Source organism: Melanerpes formicivorus, unplaced genomic scaffold (assembly GCF_026170545.1).
Source record: "Melanerpes formicivorus ecotype bairdi unplaced genomic scaffold, bMelFor1.0.p_v2 SCAF_91, whole genome shotgun sequence".
NCBI lineage: Eukaryota > Metazoa > Chordata > Aves > Piciformes > Picidae > Melanerpes > Melanerpes formicivorus.
In genome coordinates, this window is record NW_027142443.1 from 1,481,582 (window position 1) to 1,504,741 (window position 23,160).

A 23,160-nucleotide genomic window follows, 5' to 3' on the forward strand; every position below is an offset into this window, starting at 1 on the left:
CCCAGCCGTGGAAGTGGAGGTGGCTGGTTCCATTTGCCCAGTGCACAGATGTCAAACCCCTGCATGGAGATCTTCAGGAGCATTCCACTGGCACGTGGAGGCTTTTGCTGGCCCCTGTCACAGCTCCTGTGTGACAGCCTGCAGGGGCTACAGAGGGAGCCTGAGCCTCAGCGATAGGTGCTGGATGCCTACAGGGGACCTGCAGATCCAGCAGGATCCAAGGAGAACACACAGCCAATAAAAGGCTGCACAAGCTTTCCATTCCAGCTGATGCCCCCACAGCTTCAGCCCTGTCATCACTCCCCTAAATAAGGCATCTCCCAGCTCTCCAAGGCAGGGCACCTCCTGTCCCTCTCATAGAGGAAAGCCTCGGAAGGCCTTGCACAACTACCTGGGTTGCTTGCTGGGTTTCACTGCAGTTTTGGTAGGTCTGCCCCAAGCAGCAGAGCTGGGGCACCCTCCCTGCCTCTCACCAAGCCTGTCTTCTGTGCTCCACAGTGTCTGGTTTCAGAGACCTGTGTTAACAGCTCTGTGCAGGAGTGTGTTGGGCTGTTTGTGCATCACCAGACCACCTGGGGAGACCTTCAGGGCTTCGCTGCACTCCCTGCTCAGGGCCTTGAGTTTGTCAGTGCACAAGCTGCACACTTGACACTGGAAACCTGACTCCCTGGTCAGGCAAATGTTTTTGAAAGGTTCCTCCTTTCTCTCATTCTTGGATGTTCATCTTTGAGCACAGGTCTGTCCATACCAAGGAGCCCAGCCAGCTCCCCAGCAAACCCCAGCCCAAGTGACCTCCCCTGTGATGAAGCAGAGGAAGGTGAAGCTGGGAAGTGAAGATGTGCTGTTGGCAGCCAAAGAGCACAAACCTGAGGCAACTGGGTGCTGACAGCCCACAAGGACAGCCCTAGGGAAGCATGGATTGGGAGAAAGCTGTGAGGGATGGCACTGGGGGCTGAACAAGGCTTCCAGAACAGTCTTCTCAGTCCTGTTTGAGGTTTATCCATCCACACTGGCAGAGTGTACTTATTCGCAGAGTCTTCAGGGGTATCTAGTTTAGCTTGCAATGTGCTGCCCATTTGTCTGGGATCTGGGATGTCAGCTGTGTTGTGAGCACACCAAAGGGCCTCAAGGGAATGAAGCAATGAAGCAGATGTCCTACCCACCTCAGGGAGCTCAAACCATCCCAGGGGTATGTCCACAAGAGCTCAGCCAAGGTGGGCACTTCAGGGTGGCTGAAGATGCAGGCCATAATGGAATAACTCAAAGTTACCTGGGAACTGGTGGAAGGAGACAAACAGCCAGAGAAAGAGAAGAAGTGAAAAGGCAAAGAGGAAAGTGTGAAAGAAGCTTTGATGCCATGGCAGCTACTGCACAGACCATCCTCAGATCTCTGCAGTCAGCCTGGTGTGGGTGGCAGAGGAGCTCTCCACACAGCAGGCAGCAGCTGACTGTCTTCCCTGTATCTAGGACAGCTCAGGCTTTTCATCTCCAGTCACTGCTGCGTCAGCACTGATAACAGGGAGAGAAAAGAGGTCCTCATGAACATGAGCACCTTCTGTCACCTCCAAGCTAGCACACAGGCTGCCACCACCCTGCTGCTGGGCTGCCCCTGGCTCTGCGTCCCTCACACTGGCAGCAGCAGTGACAGAGCCCTTTGGAAGCTTTCAGGGCTGACAGTTCCTTTCTCTTTAGCTGTCTCATACTGCTAGGCTGCTGAAGGTGATCTGTGGCTGCAGATAGGACTTCTAGGAAAGGTATTGCCAGTGTGCATGCCACAGGAGTCCCCAGTCTGGGCAGGAAGAGCAATGGGAAGCATCCATCCAGTCTGCATGAAGAATCTGCTGCCTTGGTAAGGGCTTCTGGGCAGCTCTGCTTCAGTGGCCAAGCACATGGCCTGAGGGATGCACCTCAAAGTTAAGGCTCATTAAGGTCAAGAGCCACGAGATTGTCTTTGATCACAGTGTTCTTCTCCTGCACTCCCTTCAGCCTAGTTGAGAGGGTTTGGGTGGCCAGCCCAGCAGAACAGAGTCTCTCTTCCTTTGGAAAGCTCCTGCAGGGACTACAGGTGGCCTGGGGCTTGGTGCTCCACTCGCTGCTGTCACAGAGCCCCAAGACAACTCTCCTCAAAGGTCAAGGGAAGCAGACAAGGCTGTGTCTGGGGGGGCTGTAGGAATGGTCTTGGGGGAGCACAAAGCTACATCAGCCTCTTGCAGCCAACACCTCGTCCCCTCTCTAGGCTGTGTGGAGAAGCCCCACGGCTGCCCTTGCTTACCTCCATCCCTCTATTCCTAACCACCTGTACGAGAAGGAAAAAAAACAACCCTGGAACACCTGGAAACCTGCTGCTTGCAGATGCCATTGACCAAAACTGGTCAGAGATTCTTCTCTCCAGATTCTGTGGTTGCTGGAAAACCTTCCAGACCTCTCAGTTTTGAGGGATTCCTTAACACTTTTCTTTCTTTTATCTTTTTTTTAACCCCATTTCACAAATACCCCCAAAGTTTTGCTCTTGGGTCCAGGGTGAATGGTAATGAAATATTTACATGGTGAAAGGGGGAAAAAAAAGAATATAATGCAGTGAGATGGTCACCAAATAAAGCATCTCAGGAAGCACAAACCAGAATGGTTTGGCTGATCCCTTTTAGTGTTGTTGGAGGGGAACTCCTTCATGAGAATGGAGAATCTTTGACCTTTTGCCCTGCATCAGGGCAGAGCCATAATCATTGCTAATCATTACTAATTAATGACATAATTATCATCATGTTTCTGCTGGAAGCAAAGAGCTCTTTCTGCCCAGCTGTTGATCTAAATCTTGCCAGAGCTGGCAGAGCTCCTTTGCTCCCTCAGATCTTAATTAAAGTTTGCCAAATTGGGCAGCTTTCCTGAGGAGCTGCGTGGTGCAGGGGGAGGTGGAGGAGCAGCTGCTTCAGAGGGGCAGGGGAAGGAGAAGCTGGAGCAGAAGGACACAATGCACTGAGGAAAGCAAATGGAGACATGTTCAGCCACGTTGCTTATTGGTGCAAAGGGATGGGAAAGAAAAGAGTTCTGTCACTGCCCCGGGTGATCACAAAAGCCTGGGCTCCACCAGACCACTGGTGGGAAGAAAAGAAAGCAACCAGAACAAATGCAGAGGCCTTATCCAGAGCAGCTAATCAGGGCATGTTTGCTGTAGAGTCGAGTCCTAACCGCAGGGCCAACCACTTCTGGGGTCAGTAAAGACAGCAGCAGAGCCCCAGCTGGGCTGTTGGGGCTCAGGAGGGTCTGTGCCATTGTCTTCTCTGAGCCTCCACTCTGAGCTTCTGAGCTCTCTGAGCTTCCACTCTGGTGGCTCTCAAGGGTCTGCTACAAGTGGCCCCACTGAACAGGATGTACAGGCACTGGAACCTGACCTCATTCCCCAAAACAAAGAGCATGCAGCCCCCAAAGGATGAGTCCTGGCTGGTTCAGGAGAGCTGCAGCAGGCTGTGGAGGTTTTCACCCTGGCTCACACCTGCTGGCTCTTCGTTTCTGAGGACATTGCAACACCTCCCCCAGCAGTGCTCACATAGCCATGGCAGTGACATCCCCGTGCCTGTGTGATGTGCAGCTCCTGCTGACCAGCCCAGCAGAGCCCAGGAGAGGGATGGGTTAGCTGCTGGCACCACAGGACAGCTGAGCCAAGCTGTGCTGCAGGGAGGGATGTGGCCGTGCAGCACCAGCCTGACACTGACCTCTTTGACTGCTGCTCTGGAAGAGCAGAGGGCAGCTGCAGTGTGGCCTCCAGAAGGACCTTCCCCCTTTCCTGGGAAAAACTGCAGGGAACAACATCCATGGAGGAGGCAGACAGGCTCCCAGGCACTCAAGGTGTCAGGTTGTAAGTTGGTGTTCTGTATACTTCAGCTGGCTTCAAAATGGGTTCAGCTTTTCTCCTTTGTTTTGGGTTTTGTCCCCTCCTTCACTCTCACTTTCTGTCTGAGGTCCTCCAGGCCTCTGTCCTCACTCCCACAACACTGTCAGCCCACACCCAGAGTCTGTTCATCTGTCAGCATCTGCAAATTCTTCAGCCTGACTCTTGTAAGCACAGGTCCAACATGCTGGGGGTGTTGCTCTGTAGAGCTCTTCAGGTCTTCTGAGCCCATGCGCTTCAGGAAGAACCTGGCCCAAAGCATCACACTTGGACTACATCAAGTACACAACAGAGGCAAGAAGCACTCCCAAGTGAGCAGAGATGAGACTTAGATTTATTTTTTTCTTTGGCTGGGAAGCCCCCAACTGGAGGTAACATGAACCAAGACCTAACTCAGAAGAAGAGGATTTTTGCTCTCAAGCTCACACCAGCAGAAGCCCATGGGGCATGGCACCCAGCAATGGAAGATCAGAACAGCCCCAAACTGCTCTAAGTAGTGCCAAGAGCCTGACTGGGGCAAAGCCAAGATCAGAGGCTGCTAACCCTCCCAAGAGCCACGCTCAGCTGGGCACAAAAAACTGAGTCAGTCCTCTGTGTGTAGCTCAGGCATTTCCTGGGTTTATGCTGAACATTTGCAGTGACTGAGGCACATCAGGCTCCTGCTCAGCCATCCAATTTCCAGGTGGTCCCTTTGTAGAGTGTGCAGAGCTGCATGGATTGGCTCCTGGTCAGGTCTCCTTTGCCACTAGCACGTGGAGAATTTAATTCACAGCGAGGGCAAAACCCTGCCAGCACACAAGCCAAACAAGACACTTTCTGGAGCAGCTTCAAGTCAGTTCTGGGTTTTTCCTTGGTCCAAGATCTAGCTGAAGTGTATTGAAAAGGGATGGAGGAGGCAGGTTTGCAGTCAAATCGTTGTGCCTCAGAACTTAAAAGTCAGGAGGCAACCATTTCTGGGAAACCTGAGGAAAACTGCTGAAAAAAAAGGCCAGCTGCCAGTTTAGGAAGTGTCTGTAACAGATCAAGCAGGAGCCACTTCAGGAGAAGAGAATCCATCTGCTCCTTTTGTTCCAGAGTGACAGGGGAAGGTCTGCAAGGAAGGACCTCCTCTGCTTGTGGACAGCTGCAAACAATGACACCCACTGCAGGAGGCTGGTGACAGGGCAGTGGCAGGGAGGGAACATGGACACTGAACTGCTGCTTTCTGACAGTTGGAAAGGCTGGGACCAGCACATCACAGGGCTGTTGTGCTTGGGGACATCACATTGGTGCTGTGGTGCTTGGGAACATCGCAGGGCTGCTGTGGTGCTCCTCAGCACTCAGGGAAGGAGAACTGGAAGCTGATACACAGTGCCAGAAGGCCTCCCAAGGCCTTGCTGACTCTAATCAGAACAGCAAAGTGGGAACAGCACCCAGACACTGCTCCTCCTGGCTCTTGTTTGAACTCCAAGAGGTTGTGTGCTGAAGGACCACAGGTCTTCACCATGGCACGGAGCGGTTGGAGGCCCAAGGCTGGCTTCCATGTTACAGAGTTCAGACATGCATGTCAAAGCCTGCATTTTTGCCTCCTCTAGTTTGTCCTCCAAGCTGGTGCCATGGTGTCACAGATCACAGCAGCAGATCTCCTGTCTTGATGCAGTGAGGAAGCTGTGGAAGGTGATGGGCTGGTTTGCAGGTAGGCAAATCTGTGGTGGGTTCAGCCACTACCAGCCCTCCCCAGGAGTCAGCCATGGGACTGGGCAGGCCATTGGATGGGAAATACAATTTCAGATGCTTCTGTATTCCTCAGTAAAGCCACACCGCTCCAAAAGCTGGTATTCCTTCTCTCCAGTCTTTGATTTCCTGATAGAAACACCCCAGGGGAGTGGACACCCAGGGATCTCCTCCAGCAGTAACATCAGGGGTGCTGTGTGGAAGGCTCCTGGGGTTCTGCCTGGGGTTCTGGGCAGTGCAGACCTTCAAAGCACTTCCTTTTGCTGCCCTTCCATACACACCCATTTAATTCCCACCTGGGCTGAGCAATTGGTACCTTGGGACTCATCAGCAAATGAAATCATTCTGCAAGTCAGGGCTGAAGGCTTTCAAATGCTCTGAAATAATGAGGTCTGCTTCCTGCAGCTCAGAAAATCTTAATGGAAGGCATCACTGAGCCTCCCCTCTGTTCAGCAGCTATCAGAGCAGCCTAGCTTGAAGGGAGGCTGTCTCTTGCAGGGCTGCAACTCCTCTGTTAGATCTGTCTGCTGAAGGCACTTGCCAACTGCTGGGCTGTGTCCTGCATCAGAACTGGAGCCTCACCGTTACAGCTGCCTCTGGCAGGAGTTCAGAGAGCTCTTGCTGCCATTAGCATGGATCCACCTTCAAAAAGCTTGGTCTGAGTTCAAGTTCTTCCAGTTCTTCCCAAAAGAAACAGCCTTGGGGTCTCTGATTTTTGCACCACCACATTGCTTACAGACAGGGATATTAATTCAGAGATTCCTCCAGGCTTCGAGGGTGGAGGGCTCCCCAGCAGGGAAAGATTGGAGCTGCTGGGGCTGCCAGGACAGAGGCTGTGACCTCGAGTCATTGCCTTCCCCCATGTTTCCTATGGGGAACACTGGCAAGATGAATTTACAGTGCCACCAAGAAGCCGGCGGTACCCTGAAGCACAGTTCTGTGGGGTGCAAGGGCTGCTCTCACTTCATGCACAAGGGAAATGTGGAGGCCCCCAGCACCTGGCTGCAGTCCTGCTCAGCTCTTCTCATGCCTGAAGGCAGCACAGGAAGCTGCTGTTCATCCTATGGCCTTCCCACCACAGCTGATCCTGCCCTAGGAAGTGAGAGCCCTGGAGCTCAGCAGCAGGCACTTCCATGGGGTCTCTGCTGTTCTGCCCAACCAAAGGAGTGCTGGGAGAAGGGAGGAGTTATGCTAAGGGTAGTCCAGCTCACAGCCCTTCCAGGAGGGGTGATGGCTGTGCTCAGATGTGTCCTCCAAGGCCTGAGGAGCTGAAGTGCCTCGTGAGCACCACAGCACACAGTGGCTGTGGTGCCAAGCTGGCATCCACAGATGTTCAAATACCTTTGGCTGTGCAGCTCCATGGAGCGGTCTCGGGGCCACAGAGGGAGAAAACAGCCAGCCCTGAGCTTCTGCAGGCTGGGCACAGTGCTGTCTGCATCCCCAGGCGAGCTCAGGGGCTGAGTGCCTCTGCTCAGCCCATGCAGAGCCAGGGGTGTCACCTGGTGGTGACTCCACAGGAGCCCCGGGGCAGGCACAGGTGAGCTTTGGGCACCCGCAGCTCCAGCACAGGCTCTCAGGTTGTGCTTTCCCTTCACAGGTCCCACTAGGCTGGAAGGAGCAGCTGTGGGGTGCTGCTGTGGGGTGCTGCTGTGGGGTGCTGCTGTGGGGTGCTGCTGTGCTTGCTGGCTGTGCCAGGTCTGAACCAAAGGTGGAAAGCTCTCCCACACCATTCCACACCCCTCAGGCTGTTCAGCCCCACTGTAACCTCCCCAGCAAATGCCATTTTAGGCAAAACTTTCTCCTGGGGGGGTTCAAAGGCTTTAGCATCCCAAGGGGAGAAATAAACATGAAGTGGCACAGAGTGGATAACAGCTGCACACTGAACCCACCTCTGAGCCCATCAGATGGGACAGGGCAGGCAAGAGGCAGGTCCACCCTCCAGCCACAGAGAAGGGAGATGGCTGTGCACTGGGGAAAGCCTCCCTGCTTGGACGGGAGGACATATCAGTGGGGACCTGGGGCTTTGACCTAGCTCAGTTAGAGAGAAAGGGACACAACCTTCCCTGAAGCTGCAGAGGAGAAAGAGAAAAGAGGGAAAGGAAACAGCCAGGACAAAGATATCCTCAGAGGAAGAGTTAGGCAAAGGGACCAGTGGCACTCACACATAAAAGAAAATATGAAGCCTCCTTTCTACCACCCCTCCCCCACCTCTAATCTCCCTTTCTGAACCTGCCCAGCTCAGACTGCACTTGCCAAGAGCACTCCAGAGCCACCCTTCTGCTGGCAGTTGCCCAGAGCCCCTCCTCTCACCCCAGCCAAAGGATTTCCATGCTGACACAAGAGCTCCACTCACTTACTTGCAAGAGAGTTGGTTGATGCCCTCGATGTAGTAGCACACCCCCCCGTTCACACAGTAGGACTTGGCTGTCTCATTGCACTTCCTGGCATGCCCAGACCAGGAGGAGAGAGTTGTGGTTACTGCAAGGGAAGGGAAACACAGAGAAAGGATGGATTGTTAGTGCCTCTGCTGGGCAAGGCTCTTGGCTGAGGTGAATTTCATTTGCCAAAGTGAAACCACAAACAAAGACAAACTAAACCCAAACTCAGAGCAACAAACTGAGCCTGTGCCTTCAGAGCCACCTGCACCACCCCAGGACCCGAGCTTGTGGCTGGACCTTTCCTTTCCCAGCAGAAGTGGCCAGGTGCATGAGGAGTTGAGGAAGTGCCTTCCTCTGAGCAGGCAGCGTGTCAGGACAGGACAGCACAGGACCCTCTTTCTGACAAGCTGTAGGGAAAAGGGCTCCTTCCCCACCTCTCCTCGCCCTCCCCTTACAAGAAGGAGGTCAGGAGGAACCTGTGCTGCAGTCACACAGTTGTGGGGCAAGCTGCTGAGGCCTCAGCTGCAGCATGGTGCTGGCCAAGACCCAGAGCCACCGCAGGGAGCATTTCCCTGCTCCCTATCTCAAGGAGGTGAGATGTTCCCAGAGGCACAAACCCTAAGTGGCCTTACTGTTCCCAGAACAGGTCCAGTGGAGGCAAGAACAGCTCCACCTCACTCCCCTGCCACTATTTCTGAGCGACTTCTCTGTCATGCCCCAAGAAACCAAGCAGCAGTGGAGCAGCAGAAGCCTGGCAGCCCCACTCAGTGCTGAGAGGGAGGCAGCCAGCATGACTCAAGCTTCCTGGGACATGGAGGCTGTTCCACATTCAAATGTCTTTCTGGAGAAAAGCTTTCCATGCATGTAAGACTGCAGACAATACTGGTGGCACTCTGCAGAATGTCATGTGTGGGGACATTCCTGCCTCCCAATCACACCAGCACAGAACCCTGGGGGTGGGAGGAGAGCTTTGGAGGTCATCTAGCGCAAACCCCCTACCTGACCAAGTTCACCTACAGCAGGTTGCACAGGACTCAGACAAACTCACAGCCCAGACAGTCTCTCTGGGCAAGACAAAGGCTTCTAGGGAGGGAAGAACCTTTTGCTAGAGCAACCGCCCCGGGTTCCCAAAGCAAACCAGCTCTGGGAATGCTAACTCACCTCTGTGGGACAGAAGGAAGGGCTGGGCACTCAAAAGCATCTTCTGCTCATAGCTGAGTGCTTCATCTCATGAGACAGGCCCTTGCCTGAGCTACCCACCCTGCTTAGCCCCTAATAATGTTCCACCTCAGCAGTGTGGCTGCTGCCTACATTCCAGCCCCTTCCACCCTGTATCCAAGGTCTCTGAGGAGATGCCCTCCTCCTTCCTGTTTACCAGAGCATGAAGGAACCTCATGGAGGAGTTCAGTGGCATCAGTCCCCAAGCCTGAGCACCTCACTGACACAGGGCTTGGTGAGAAAAGGCTGAGCCAGAGCCCTAGACAAGAGCCAGTCACAACCATGGGGGAAGCAGCAAGGCCTGCCAGAACCTGCCCTAGAGGGGCTGCACCCCACTCCTCCAACACCCCTCGTGCTCTTCCCAACCCTGCAGCAGGCTGAGAGGCTGCCCTGGGTGCCTGCCCTGGGTGCTTGCCCCCTGCCTGTGGCTGCAGCCCACCCGCCACAGCCAAGCTCTGTTCTCAGGCTGCAGATCCAGCCCAGAACCTGCCAGGCACAGCCAGGCTACCACAGGCAAAGGAGGGCTTCCAGCACTCCCTGAAGCCTCTCACATTTGGGTGAGGCTTGGCAGCCAAACAAGCTTGTTCTGACTGCTGCTCTTGAGGCTGTCTCTGACTGCGTGGGGCCCGAGAGCTTGGTCCTGGGGCTGAGGGCAGCAGGGGTAGCCATGGTGCCACCTGCACACAGCTCAAGGCAGAGCTTGAACCAATGCAGCCTCAGTGTCCTCTGCTTCCATAGGGAAGCCAACATCTTGCACTGCCTGGCAGAGAGAGGCTGCACACAGAACCATAGAGCCACAGAACCACAGCATCACAGAGCACAGCCAGCTGGCAGAGCCCTCCAAGCTCAGCCACTCCAACCCTCTACCCAGCACTGCAGGCTCAGCACCAAACCATGTCCCTAAGCACCAGGCCCACAGCTGCTGGAACACCCCCAGGGATGCTGACTCCTCCAGCCTCTTCCAATGTCTGAGAGCCCTTCCAGGGCAGAAAGATTTCCTGAGCTCCAGCCTCAGCCTCCCCTGGGGCAGCTTGGAACCATTCCCTCTGCTCCTGCCCCTTGCCACCAAGGAGCAGAGGCTGCCCCCTCCTCACTCCAACCTCCCTTCAGGGAGCTGCAGAGAGCAAGGAGCTCTCCCTCAGCCTCCTCTTCTCCAGCCTGAACACCCCCAGCCCCCTCAGCCCCTGCTCATAGCCCAGGGGCTCCAGGCCCTTCTCCAGCCTGGCTGCCCTGCTCTGGACAGGCTCCAGCCCCTCAATGTCCTTCCTGCAGGGAGGGCCCAGAGCTGAGCACAGCACTCCAGGTGTGGCCTCCCCAGTGCTGAGCACAGGGGGATGGTCACCTCCTGTCCCTGCTGCCCACCCTGCTTCTGACCCAACACAGGATGCCATTGGCTTTCTTGGCCCCTGGGCACTGCTGGCTCCTGGTGAGTGACTGCCAGCCACCACCCCCAGGTCCCTGTTCTTGTTGCAGCTTTCCAACCACACATCCCCAAGTCTGCAGCTCCCCATGGGGTTGTTGTGACCCAGGTGCAGCCCCTGGCACTTGGCTTTTGTTAAACCTCAAGCTCAACCATTTCTGTCCTCTTGCCTCTGGGGCTGTGTTTTCCCAGCCAGCCCAGGCAGAGCAAATTGTCCCAAAGTTCTGCCCCAGGCATGGCAGCAAAGGCTGGCAGTGCAGCTGGCCCTGGGGTAGTACACAGCTGCTGCTCTCCTAGGGCACACTGGCCAGCTGGCAGCCAGTGCAGAGCAGAGGAGACCCAGCAGTCTGTGCTGGGGTTTAGAACAGACCATCTTGTGGCTGAGCCACCAAAGAAGCCCTTGCATCAAGTAGGAAAACATCCAAACTACTGTAGGGAGATTCAGGACGCAAGGCAAGACAAAGGGAATTAGAAGCCAAAATCATCATCTGGGGGTGCTGATTGATGGCCACCAGCACATGAGCCAGCAGAGTGCTCAGGTGGCTAAGAAGGCCAATGGCATCCTGGCCTAGATCAGGAATAGTGTGGGCAGCAGGACAGGGATGTGATTGTCCTCTACTCAGCACTGGTGAGGCTGCAGCTCAAATCCTGGGCTCAGTCTTGGGACCCTCACTCCAAGAAGGACATTAAGAGGCTGCAGCAGGTCCAGAGAATGGCAACAGAGCTGGGGAAGGGTCTGGAGAAGAGGGCTGGGGAGGAGCAGCTGAGGGAGCTGGGGGTGTTCAGGCTGGAGAAGAGGAGGCTGAGGGAGACCTCATTGCTCTCTGCAGCTCCCTGAGAGGAGGCTGCAGTGAGCTGAGGGCTGGGCTCTGCTCTCCACTCTCAGGTGACAGAAGGAGAGGAAATGTCCTGAGACTGTGCCAGGGGAGGCTCAGGTTGGAGAGGAGGAAAAATGTCTTTGCTGCCAGAGTGGTCAGGGACTGGCACAGGCTGCCCAGGGAGGTGGTGGAGTCCCCATGCCTGGAGGTGTTCAGGAAGCCTGTGGCCATGGCACCTGGGGCCATGGTTTGGTGTCCATGGTGGGGTTGGGTTGCTGGTTGGAACTGATGATCTCAGAGGCCTTTTCCAACCCAAACCACTCTGTGATTCTCTGAGTCTGTGCTTGCTCTGTGCAGGGTTTCCACAGGTCCTGTGTGACACAAGAGGACATTCTCTGGACCAGGACTTCCTGGGAGGCCAAAGTATCAAAAGGATGTTGCAAGCTGGGCTGCTGCATCCAGCCTTTGCTTGCCCTCTGCCTGCCCTGAGTTAACAGCTTGCTGACTGATCCCAGGCCTGGCTGATCTTCCCCTACTTGCTGATGCTCAGCAGCTCTACAAAGCCTGCACAGGGCTGGGGCAGGGCAGGAGGCAGTGCTGAACCTCCATGGTGAGCTGCTGCAGATGCAGCTCTGGCTTTATGGTTTTGCTGGCCTCAAACCTCACATCTCAGTAACTTAACTCCTCTGGAGTCCTCCTGCTCTTTAAATGCAAAGCCCTGAGGAGGAGCAAGGAGATGTCCAGAAGAGCAGTGCTGTCTCAAGCCAGGAGTGCAGCCCTGGCCCTTTGCTTCTGCACCTGAGCTTGATGGGCATGGGGCAGGGCTGGGCAGAGAGGGCAAGGCTGACTTGGCAGCCTTTGCTCAGAGCCTTGCTCTCATTTCTCTGCTTGTTCTGGCCCTGGTTGATTTCTCTGCAGCACTTGGTGGGTGGTGTTTGGGCTCCTTCTGGAACATGGCACTGCAGCAGCTGGCCATGGCACTTTGGGACAATGGTTTACTTAGGTTGGACTCCATGATCTTGGAGCTCCTCTGTAAGCTTTATGATTGTGTGCGGTGCACTTCTAGCAGGAGAGCTATCAGCAGAGCTGTGCCTGTCAGAGCAATGCCTGCCTGAGCAGGTCTCCTGGAAACACCTTATCTTTTCAATCCCCTTGCCTCAAGTTCCATGGCTTTTCTCCCAAAGAAGCATGAAGTGGTTTAGAACTGCTTCACAGAACTGCCCCAGTAGGGTCCAGTAGCAGCAGAGATGGAGCAGAGACTACAAAAGAGCTCAGTTCCCTGTTGAGAAGAGTGTCATGGGATGGAAGCCATTCCAAGCCTAGAAACTGAGCAGCACTGCTCAGCCAAAGCTCTCCCTTCCCTCTGACAGTGGCCAGCATCCGCATGCAAAGATCATTTCCTTCTGGTCAGCTAGGGTGAGCAGCTCAGAGGCAACCTGTGCCGGATGAGTGTCTTCACCCTGAACAGCCTCTGGTGGACTCCTGGCTGCTGTTTGAACAAATCTGAGCTTTAGCAGCCAGAAGGTTTGTGACAAGAGCTGTAGTGTCCTGCACGCAGTGTGCAGAGATCTCTCTTTACTTCTTATCCTGCCCCTTCCTGCCTCTTCTATTAGTAGGAATCATCAGCACCCTCCTAGTTCCCCCTGTGTGACCTCTGGCTCCACAGCCACAGGCAGCATCTCCTTGCCTGGCTGGAGCACCACAGAATCAGAGAACTGTCAGGGTTGGAAGGACCTGAAGGGAGGCTGTAGCCAGGAAGGGGTTGGTCTCTTCTCCCAGGCACCCAGCACCAGAACAAGAGGACACAGTCTCAAGCTGTGCCAGGGAAAGTTTAGGCTGGAGGTGAGGAGAAAGTTCTTCCCAGAGAGAGCTGTTAGCCATTGGAATGTGCTGCCCAGGGAGGTGGTGGAGTCACCGTCCCTGGAGGTGCTCCAGAGGGGATTGGACGTGGCACTTGGTGCCATGGTTTAGTCATAGGGTCTGTGGTGACAGGTTGGACTCCATGATCTTTGAGGTCTCTTCCAACCTTGATGATTCTGTGATTCTGTGACCTCAAGGATCATCCAGTTCCAACCCCCTGCCATGGGCAGGGACACCTCACACTACAGCAGGTTGCTCACAGCCACGTCCAGCCTGCCCTTCTAAATCTCCAGGGATGAGTCTTCCACCACCTCCCTGTGCAACCTGTGCCAGTCTCTCACCACCCTCATTGTGGTGATGTTTAATCTAAATCTCTCCTCCTCTAGCTTGGATCCACCCCCCCAGTCCTATCACTCCATGACACCCTCCAAAGTCCCTCCCCAGCTTTCCTATAGCCCCCTGCAGAACCTGGAAGGCCACAAGAAGGTCACTCTGGAGCCTTCTCCTCTCCAGCCTGCACAACCCCAACTCTCTCAGTCTGTCTCCAGAGCAGAGCAGCTCCAGCCCTCTGCTCATCCTCGTGGCCCTTCTCTGGACACCTTCCAGCACCTCCAGATCCTTCCTGTCCTAGGGGCTCCAGAACTGGACACAGTGCTCCAGGTGGGGTCTCTTTGGTGACTTCTAAGAGGCTGACTGAGCTGCAGCCTGGTTTTGTGTCATCCCTGTGCAGATGGCAGCAGCCAGCACAATATTTCTGTCACCCTGCTTTGCTCTCATGTCCATTCCTAATGTTTGCACTGGTTAGGCCACACCTCGAGTACTGTGTCCAGTTCTGGGCCCCTCAGTTTAGGAAGGAGGTTGAGTTGGTGGAAGGTGTCCAGAGAAGGGCAACAAAGCTGGTGAGGCGTTTGGAACACAAGCCCTATGAGGAGAGGCTGAGGGAGCTGGGATTCTTTAGCCTGGAGAAGAGGAGACTCAGGGGTGACCTTACTGCTGTCTACAGCTACCTGAAGGGAGATCGTAGCCAGGTGGGGGTTGGTCTCTTCTGCCATGCAACCAGTACCAGAACAAGAGGACACAGTCTCAGGCTGCACCAGGGGAGGTTCAGGCTGGAGGTTAGGAGGAAGTTCTACACAGAAAGAGTGATTGCCCATTGGAATGGGCTGCCCAGGGAGGTGGTGGAGTCACCATCGCTGGAGGTGTTCAGGAAGGGACTTGATGGGGTGCTTGGTGCCATGGGTTAGTTGGTTGGGTGGTGGATGATAGGTTGGACACGATGATCTTGAGGGTCTCTTCCAACCTGGTCTATTCTATTCTATTCTATTCTATTCTATTCTATTCTATTCTATTCTATTCTATTCTATTCTATTCTATTCTATTCTATTCTATTCTCTGTCTTTGTATCTAATCCACATGCTTGGAAAGCTGTCACATTGCTGAGATGAATGAAGAGCTGAATGAGAGCAGTTCTGGGTGCCTACTGCAGTCTGGGTGGAAAGTGGCAGTGGAAGGTGATGAGAGGCTCTGTGCAGTAGCCAACTGCCTCCCCAGGTACCTCAAAGGGACATGGTTTCATGGCCATAGTGGTCAACAGTTGGACGGGATGACCTTGGAGGTCTTTTCTATGGTTCTATGAATTAAGAGCAGGAAAGAGTGAGTGTGCACTGGGCAAGCAGCAGGAAAGAAAGGGCATGAGCAAGGTGCCACTGAGACAAACAGGCAAACACACAGGCAAGATGTTGCCAGAGCTCCTGCAAGCTGGAAGGAGGCCTGGAGCAGCTCACCCATCAGCCAGCCAGACCTCCTGCTGGTCACAGAATCACAGAGCCACAGCATGTTAGGGGCTGGAAGGGACCTCCAAAGCTCATCCAGCCCAACCCCCCTGCCAGAGCAGGGTCACCTACAGCAGGTCACACAGGAACACATCCAGGCAGGTCTTCAATACCTCCAGAGAGGGAGACTCCGCAGCCCCTCTGGGCAGCCTGCTCCAGGGCTCTGTCACGCTCACAGGGAAAACATTCTTCCTCTTGTTCCCATGGAACTTCCTCTGCCTCAGCTTCCACCACTGCCCCTTGTGCTGGCATTGGGCATCCCTGAGCAGAGCCTGGCTCCAGCCTCTGGGCACTCACCCTGCACATCTTGATCCCCAGCAATGAGGGCAGCCCTCAGGCTCCTCCTCTCCAAGCTACAGAGCCCTCAGCTCCCTCAGGCTCTCCTCATGAGGAAGATGTTCCACTCCCTTCAGCATCTTTGTGGCTCTGTGCTGGACTCTTCCTAGTAGTTCCCTGAGGTCCTTCTTGAACTGAGGGGCCCAGAACTGGGCACAATATTCCAGATCAGTAAGTTTGCAGATGACACCCAGCTGGGGGCAGGAGTTGATCTGTTAGAGGGTTGGAGAGCTCTGCAGGGGGACCTTGCAAGGCTGGACAGATAGGGAGAGTCTAATGGAATGAGATTGAACACATCCAAGTGCCGGGTTCTACACATTGGCCACGGCAACCCCATGCAGTGCTACAGGCTGGGGTCAGAGTGGCTGGAGAGCAGCCAGGCAGAGAGGGACCTGGGGGTACTGGTTGATAGTAGGCTGAACATGAGCCTGCAGTGTGCCCAGGTGGCTAAGAAGGCCAAGGGCATCCTGGCCTGCATCAGGAACAGTGTGGCCAGCAGGAGCAGGGAGGCCATTCTGCCCTGTGCTCAGCACTGGTTAGGCCACACCTCGAGTCCTGTGTCCAGTTCTGGGCCCCTCAGTTTAGGAAAGATGTTGAGCTGCTGGAAGGTGTCCAGAGAAGGGCAACAAAGCTGGGGAGGGGTTTGGAGCACAGCCCTGTGAGGAGAGGCTGAGGGAGCTGGGGTTGCTTAGCCTGGAGAAGAGGAGGCTCAGGGGAGAGCTTATTGCTGTCTACAACTACCTGAAGGGAGGTTGTAGCCAGGTGGGGGTTGGTCTCTTTTCCCAGGCAACCAGCACCAGAACAAGAGGACACAGTCTCAAGCTGTGCCAGGGGGCAGTTTAGGCTTGATCTAAGAGAGAAGCTCTCCACAGACAGAGAGATTGCCCTTTGGGATGGGCTGCCCTGGGAGGGGGTGGGGTTGGCATCCCTGGAGGTGTTCAAGATGAGCCTGGATGAGGCACTCAGTGCCATGGTCCGGTTGATGAGTTAGGGTTGGGTAATCAGTTGGACTGGTGATCTTGGAGGTCCCATCCAGCCTGGCTGGTTCTGTGATTCTGTGAGATGTGGCCTCACCAGGGCAGGAGAACCTCTCTGACCTACTAACCTCAGCCCTTCTAATCTACCCCAAGATGGCATTGGCCTTCTGGGCCACAAGGGTACATTGCCTAAGTGCTAAGAGTAGCCTTAGGCTAAGGACCAAGCAAAATGGAAGAGGGAGGTGAGGACGGGGAAGGCAGTGCTGTGGAGGCTCTGCAGCCAGGTTTCCCTGTTGCTGTCCCAGTCAGTTAGGACAGCCCAGCAGGAGCAGGAGATCTTCAGAGCACAGCAGCCATCCAAGTGCCTGTCTGGCAGCGCATGCCTGGGAGATGCAGGACTGACATCAATGACAGGGCAACAGGCAGCAGAGCCAGGGGCACTGGCACTGCCAGCTGGACTTCCTCTGGTGCAAGCCACCCCTCAGGAAGGCCATTAATGACTGTGAGGGATCTGACACAACTCTGCCACGTGCCTCAGCCACGCTCCGCAGCAGCTCCCCAGCCGCTGCTCAGAGCTCTGCCCACGTCCCTGCCCTGCAAAGAGTTAATTCATGCAGCCTGGCCCAGAAGTGAGGGCTAATGTTTCACATACTCCAGCTGCTGTCCAGGAGAGCAGGCAGACAGCGAGGGCTGGGCTGCTGCCTTTTTTGCCTGCGTAAGTGACTGTGGCTGTTGGGTTGGCCGAGTGCAGCCCCTTGGTTCTCTCAGTGTTTGGACGTCTGGGCAGACAGATGAGCTCAGCTGCTGACAGTGTACACAGACAGCCTGCTCTGTGTATGCCTCCTGTAGCCTCTGACAAAACACAGAGTGCCTGAGGCTCCTCTCGGCAGAGTTCATCCAGCTGCCTCTCAGGAGGGGCCGTCTGGCCAGGCTGTGCCGGGGCCGCGGCGCTGATGAAGGCTCCTGGGCTGCTGCTCTTCACCAGCCTCCTCGCGGCAGCTCCCTGAGACCCCGCTCCTCACAAAGCCAGACCAAGCCTGGATGCTCACGGCTGCCACCTCTGCAGAAAAGCAGACTGGGGCTTGCCTGGAGGCAGGCAGGGGTCTGTGGAGCTCCCAGCAGCTCTGCTGCTGCTGTATTTGCTCACTGCAGCTGGCCCCACATCTGCCCTTGCACTGTACTGGCAGGGAACCTGCTGCAGTTGTGGCAGCAGCTCCTGAGAGGGTCATGAGGATTGAGAGCTGCAGACTGGAAGCTCACCCCAGGACTGCAGGACGCTGATCTCAGAGCATCAGGTACTGCTGTTCAGCACACAGGGGCATCACTCCCTGCACCTCCCATCGGCACTGCTCAGACCTTCCACGGAGGAGCAGCTTTAAAGGCTCCTGAGCAACAAGGGGAGGTCTGTTTTCATAGGCCAGGAGAGAGAATCACAGAATCAGAGAATCCTTTGGGTTGGAAAAGGCCTCTGAGCTCATCCAGTCCAACCAGCAACCCAATCACACCATGGCCACCAAACCATGGCCCCAGGTGCCATGGCCACAGGGTTCCTGAACACCTCCAGGCATGGGGACTCCACCACCTCCCTGGGCAGCCTGTGCCAGTCCCTGACCACTCTGGCAGCAAAGACATTTTTCCTCCTCTCCTACCTGAGCCTCCCCTGGCACAATTTCAGGACATTTCCTCTCCTCCTATCACCTGAGATTCAGAAGAGAGCCCAACCCCCAGCTCACTGCAGCCTCCTCTCAGGGAGCTGCAGAGAGCAATGAGGTCTCTCTCAGCCTCTTCTTTTCCACACTGAACACCCCCAGCTCCCTCAGCTGTTCCTCCCCAGCCCTCTTCTCCAGACCCTTCCCCACCTTTGTTGCCCTTCTCTGGCCCTGCTCCTCAATGTCCTTCTTGCTGTGAGAGGCCCAGAACTGAACCCAGGATTTGAGCTGCAGCCTCAGCAGTCCCCAGTCCAGGGGCACCACCACTGCCCTCCTCATAGAACCATGGAATGGCTTGGGGGAAGGGACATTTAAAAGTCCTGCCAAGGTTGTAGTTGCTCCTCCAGGCTGGATCTGTGCAGCCTTCTGAGGCTGTTCTCTACCACAAGGTGCCTACAAAGCAGCTTCTACTACTGCAGCGTCTTCTCTGCCCAAAGTCTCAGCACCAGCTGTAGCAGAGGCAAGCTGACACTGTGAGGGAGGGGTATGAAGAGGTTCTGCAGGGCCAGAGCCAGCAGGAACAGGCAGCACAGCTGAAGGCCAAGGAGTAAAGCAACTTGCCAGGGCCACAGGATGGAGTCAGAGAGAGCAGCTCTCCTGCTCTGAGTGCTGGGCTCCCAGCCCCAATTCTGCCATGGCACATCAGCTGCCACCCTGCACTTCACTCCACACTGTCCCTGCCTTCAGTGTCACCACGACAGAGTCAGAAAATGTGATGGGTTGGAAGAGATCCCTGAGGGTCATCTTCTTCAACCTCCCTGCAGTGCACAGGGACATCTCCAACAAATCTTTGCATGCATCTATCAATGTGCCAAGGCTCACTGGGTGAAGATCAGCAAGGCCAAGGGACAGATCCTGCACCTGGGTCACAACAACCCCATGGGAAGCTGCAGACTTGGGGATGTGTGGTTGGAAAGCTGCAACAAGAACAGGGACCTGGGGGTGGTAGCTGGCAGTCACTGACCAGGAGCCAGCAGTGCCCAGGGGGCCAAGAAAGCCAATGGCATCCTGTGTTGGGTCAGAAGCAGGGTGGGCAGCAGGGACAGGAGGTGACCATCCCCCTGTGCTCAGCACTGGGGAGGCCACACCTGGAGTGCTGTGCTCAGCTCTGGGCCCTCCCTGCAGGAAGGACATTGAGGGGCTGGAGCCTGTCCAGAGCAGGGCAGCCAGGCTAGAGAAGGACCTGGAGCCCCTGGGCTATGAGCAGGGGCTGAGGGGGCTGGGGGTGTTCAGGCTGGAGAAGAGGAGGCTGAGGGAGAGCTCCTTGCTCTCTGCAGCTCCCTGAAGGGAGGTTGGAGTGAGGAGGGGGCAGCCTCTGCTCCTTGGTGGCAAGGGGCAGGAGCAGAGGGAATGGTTCCAAGCTGCCCCAAGGGAGGCTGAGGCTGGAGCTCAGGAAATCTTTCTGCCCTGGAAGGGCTCTCAGATACTGGAAGAGGCTGCCCAGGGCAGTGCTGGAGTCAGCATCCCTGGGGGTGTTCCAGCAGCTGTGGGCCTGGTGCTTAGGGACATGGTTTGGTGCTGAGCCTGCAGTGCTGGGTAGAGGGTTGGAGTGGCTGAGCTTGGAGGGCTCTGCCAGCTGGCTGTGTTCTGTGGTGCTGTGACCCTGGAAAGACCTTCCCAGACACCAGACTTCCTTTCTGAGTCTCATAGTGTAGCTGGTGCTGAGATGGACCCTACCCTGCTCTGAACAGGCTGCCACTCATACACTCCAGCTTGTTCCATCAGCCCCATGGCTCTAGCAGCTCTGAGGGTGTCCACACCACTACATGAAGCTGAGTGGTACCCCATGAGACACTCCCATCATTTCTGGGGGCATCAGAACCCCCAGCTCTGTGTCTGGCAGGCTGCAGTGCTCACCCCAAATGCAGGGCTGCCTGCAGGTGGGCTGCAGGGGCAGGAAGGGCAGGTCTGGATGCAGACAGCTCTCAGAATGCAGCAGGAGTGGATCCCAGATTGTCCAAGCATGCTGCTCTTGGTGCCAGAGCCAGGCTGGTGTGCCAGAGCCAGGCTGGTGTGCCAGAGCTGTCTCTGCACCAGACCCCCATGATGTCCTTGGGTCTGTCATGCTGTCCTGATAGCTGTGAGGCCCATACCAGACAGTGTCCCTGTAACAACAGAGCCAAAATCCTGCCCCAGCCAGCATATGGGCAGGGTAGGGAGCAGCTGGGGAACAGACCCGCTGCACGTCATGGTAGCAATGCAGATCGATCCAAGGACCTCTGGCACCAGCCTGCCTCCTTGCACTCTGCAGCCTCCTGTGAGGTGCCAGCTAGGCACTGGAAGGTGCTGAGGGGGAAAGCTGTGGGACTAAAATGTGATTCCTGAGGCAAAAAAGTCACCCAAGAATGAAGAGAGAGCAATCTGGAGACCTGGGCTGCATTCTGAGTCGTGCAAACCTGCCTTGTGTCAAGGATGAAGGACCCAGAGGTCTGTGGCCACCGGAGAAGAGGAGAAGGTGGTCAGGGGTAGCTCAGAATGTGGCAGGATTTGCTGGGGGGTACACTCAGGGTTAATAAGGAAGACTCTGGCATTGCTCCAAGAGAGCAAGATGTGAGGCCAATCCTTTCCCCAAGGCAAGGCTAGGAAGGAAAGCCAGGCCAGCCAGGAAGGAACCAGGACCTTCAGGACAAACATGAGTTGGGAACCTACACACCAGGAGCCCTGGAGCCAGAGGGGCTTTGGGGCTACACAGGGCAATGGGGTCTGCTCCCCTTGGCCAGGGGTACTGCCTGGGCCGTGGGGAGAACACAGGGAGCTGCTCATACTGTAGGCTCTGAGGCCCTTGTCCAGCCTCCCTGCCAAAATGCCTGCCTCACACCATGGGCCACAGAGACTGCCTAAGCACCATGACCAAGCCGCCTTCATCAGGCAGTCTCTGCTTTGCCAGGGCACTGCAGCTACCAACCGGACTGCCCTGTGGTTCCCCACAGGGTGTTTAAAGCCATGTGAGCCAGCAGTTTGTCAGTGAAGCAGTGAGGGGTGGGACAAGCCACAGGTGTCAGATAAGCTTTGGGACAGAGATGTCTGCAAGAAATGCAAGAGTTGTCCAAGGATGAGATTCCTGTCAGTCTCCAGCTCCTCACACCTCACTACACCTTCACCACCTCCCCAGGTGTCAGACACATGTGCAACTCTATGCCATATCATCAGCAACCACCAAAACCTGGGGGGATCTGTGTTAGTCAGACAACAGCTGAGGGAGAGCATAAAAAACCCCAAGGAATATGAAGGGAAAGGTCAATTACAGCTTGAACCCAGGAGGCTTTGCCATCTCCTCACATCATTAAGAATGAAGCAGACAGGCCAGGATGATGCTCCCACAGAGGAGAGGAGGAGAAACTTCTGTGCAAGCCACATGGCATGGTGCCAGCTTCCTTTCTAGAGTGGAAATCTGGCTTCCAGTGCAACCAGCACCGAGCCGACATGATGCACACACACAGCATGGATCTGTGCCGCTGAGCACAAAGGAGGAGCCCTGGTGAAGCAGGGGTTGGTCACTGCATTCATGGCGCTGCAGCTCAGCTGGGTGTCCCCAGTGCTGTGGAAGGCTAAGGACAACACAAGAGCAAAGCTGCAGAGCAGTTCTCTCTGATTAGAAGCTTTCAAAGGGTCCCTGGCCAGTCCCTGCTGTGGCAGCAGTCAGATTTAGAACATAAAAGATGGAGCTTTGCAAGGAGGAACCATGCCCAGAAAAGCTGCAAAGTGGAGATGCCAACAGAGAGGCACAGCCAGCTGGCAGCTCTGGGGTGGCAATGCAGCACAGCGCTCCCCAGACTGGTCCTCAGCTCGGCAGGTGCCTGCTCAGCTGGAGGGGTCCTGGTGGGATTGCAGCTGCTGACACTGCTGGGGTGCTGTGGGGTCCCCCAGCATGTAGGGGCTGAGACTGAAAGAATGACAGCCCCCAGGAAGAGATGAGCCCACGGCCAGGCACTTCTGGACCTACCTTCCATGCATGTTGGATGTTTATTTTTGTGAGACCCTTTTCCATTTGTAGACAACTGGACAGGCTCCAGCCCCTCAGTATCCTTCCTGCAGGGAGGGCCCAGAGCTGAGCACAGCACTCCAGGTGTGGCCTCCCCAGTGCTGAGCACAGGGGGATGGTCACCTCCTGTCCCTGCTGCCCACCCTGCTTCTGACCCAAGCCAGGATGCCATTGGCTTTCTTGGCCCCCTGGGCACTGCTGGCTCCTGGTCAGTGACTGCCAACCACCACCCCCAGGTCCCTCTCCCTGTTGCAGCTTTCCAACCACACATCCCCAAGTCTGCAGCTCCCCATGGGGTTGTTGTGACCCAGGTGCAGGATCTGTCCCTTGGCCTTGCTGATCTTCACCCAGTGAGCCTTAGCCCATGGCTCTCACCAGTCCAGACCCTGCTATAAAGCTTCCCTGCCCTCTAGCAGATGGACACAGCCACCCAGCTTGGTGCCATCTGCAGACTTACTGAGGGTGCCCTCAGTGCCCTCACCCAGATCATTGCTTATGACATTCCTCCCTCTGTAATTCAGGCACCACCAACACCAATCATATTTCTGGGAAGATCAAGGGAATTGGTGGCTTTGGAAGCAGTCAGAGAAGCAGCTGTCCCAGGAGGCTCCGGGAGGCAAGGAAGCACTTATGCAAAATGCCTCATAACAACAACCCAAAGCAAACCCCAAGCAAATAAGGGGGAGGAGCAGGGGGAGAGGTACTTACACTCTTCTTCCATAACAACTATTTTAGTTTCTGAGGCTGGGAAGACTTGTGGAGCTTTCGTTGTTCCTGGGGAAATTAAGGTAAGAAAGTAGTGAACAAAATATCTCTGGTGAGCAGAGGGGAGTGGGGCTGAGCTGCAGCAGGCAGGAGGAGAGGGGCAGGCACTGCTGGCTGCTGCAGGCTGGGCTGGCTCCTAACGTGTTAGTACTGGGCACAGGAGGCTCAGGGGGGTGACTGGGGAGCAGAGACAGAGAAGTGAGTGTTCCTGCAGGGCACTGCTCCCTGGCTGCAAAGGGCCCTGTGCTGGTGAAGAGGCAGCGATG

At 55.7% G+C, this 23,160-nt stretch overlaps 1 protein-coding gene across 6 annotated transcripts in view; it reads right to left on the minus strand.

The window, feature by feature from the left end:
• NRG2 (neuregulin 2) overlaps nt 1–23,160 on the minus strand; it is a 228,914-nt gene that overhangs the window by 27,858 nt on the left and 177,896 nt on the right. For 3 of the 6 annotated variants that reach the window (XM_068165698.1, XM_068165696.1, XM_068165697.1), the window contains exons 4-5: nt 22,838–22,903; nt 7,957–8,077 (exon numbers count right to left, since the gene is read on the minus strand). In XM_068165698.1, coding sequence (XP_068021799.1) covers nt 7,957–8,077; nt 22,838–22,903 — 187 coding nt within the window. Of the gene's footprint in view, nt 1–1,163; nt 1,278–7,956; nt 8,078–22,837; nt 22,904–23,160 lie in introns of all 6 variants that reach the window. The other 3 variants (XM_068165701.1, XM_068165699.1, XM_068165700.1) reach the window with 2 other exon arrangements.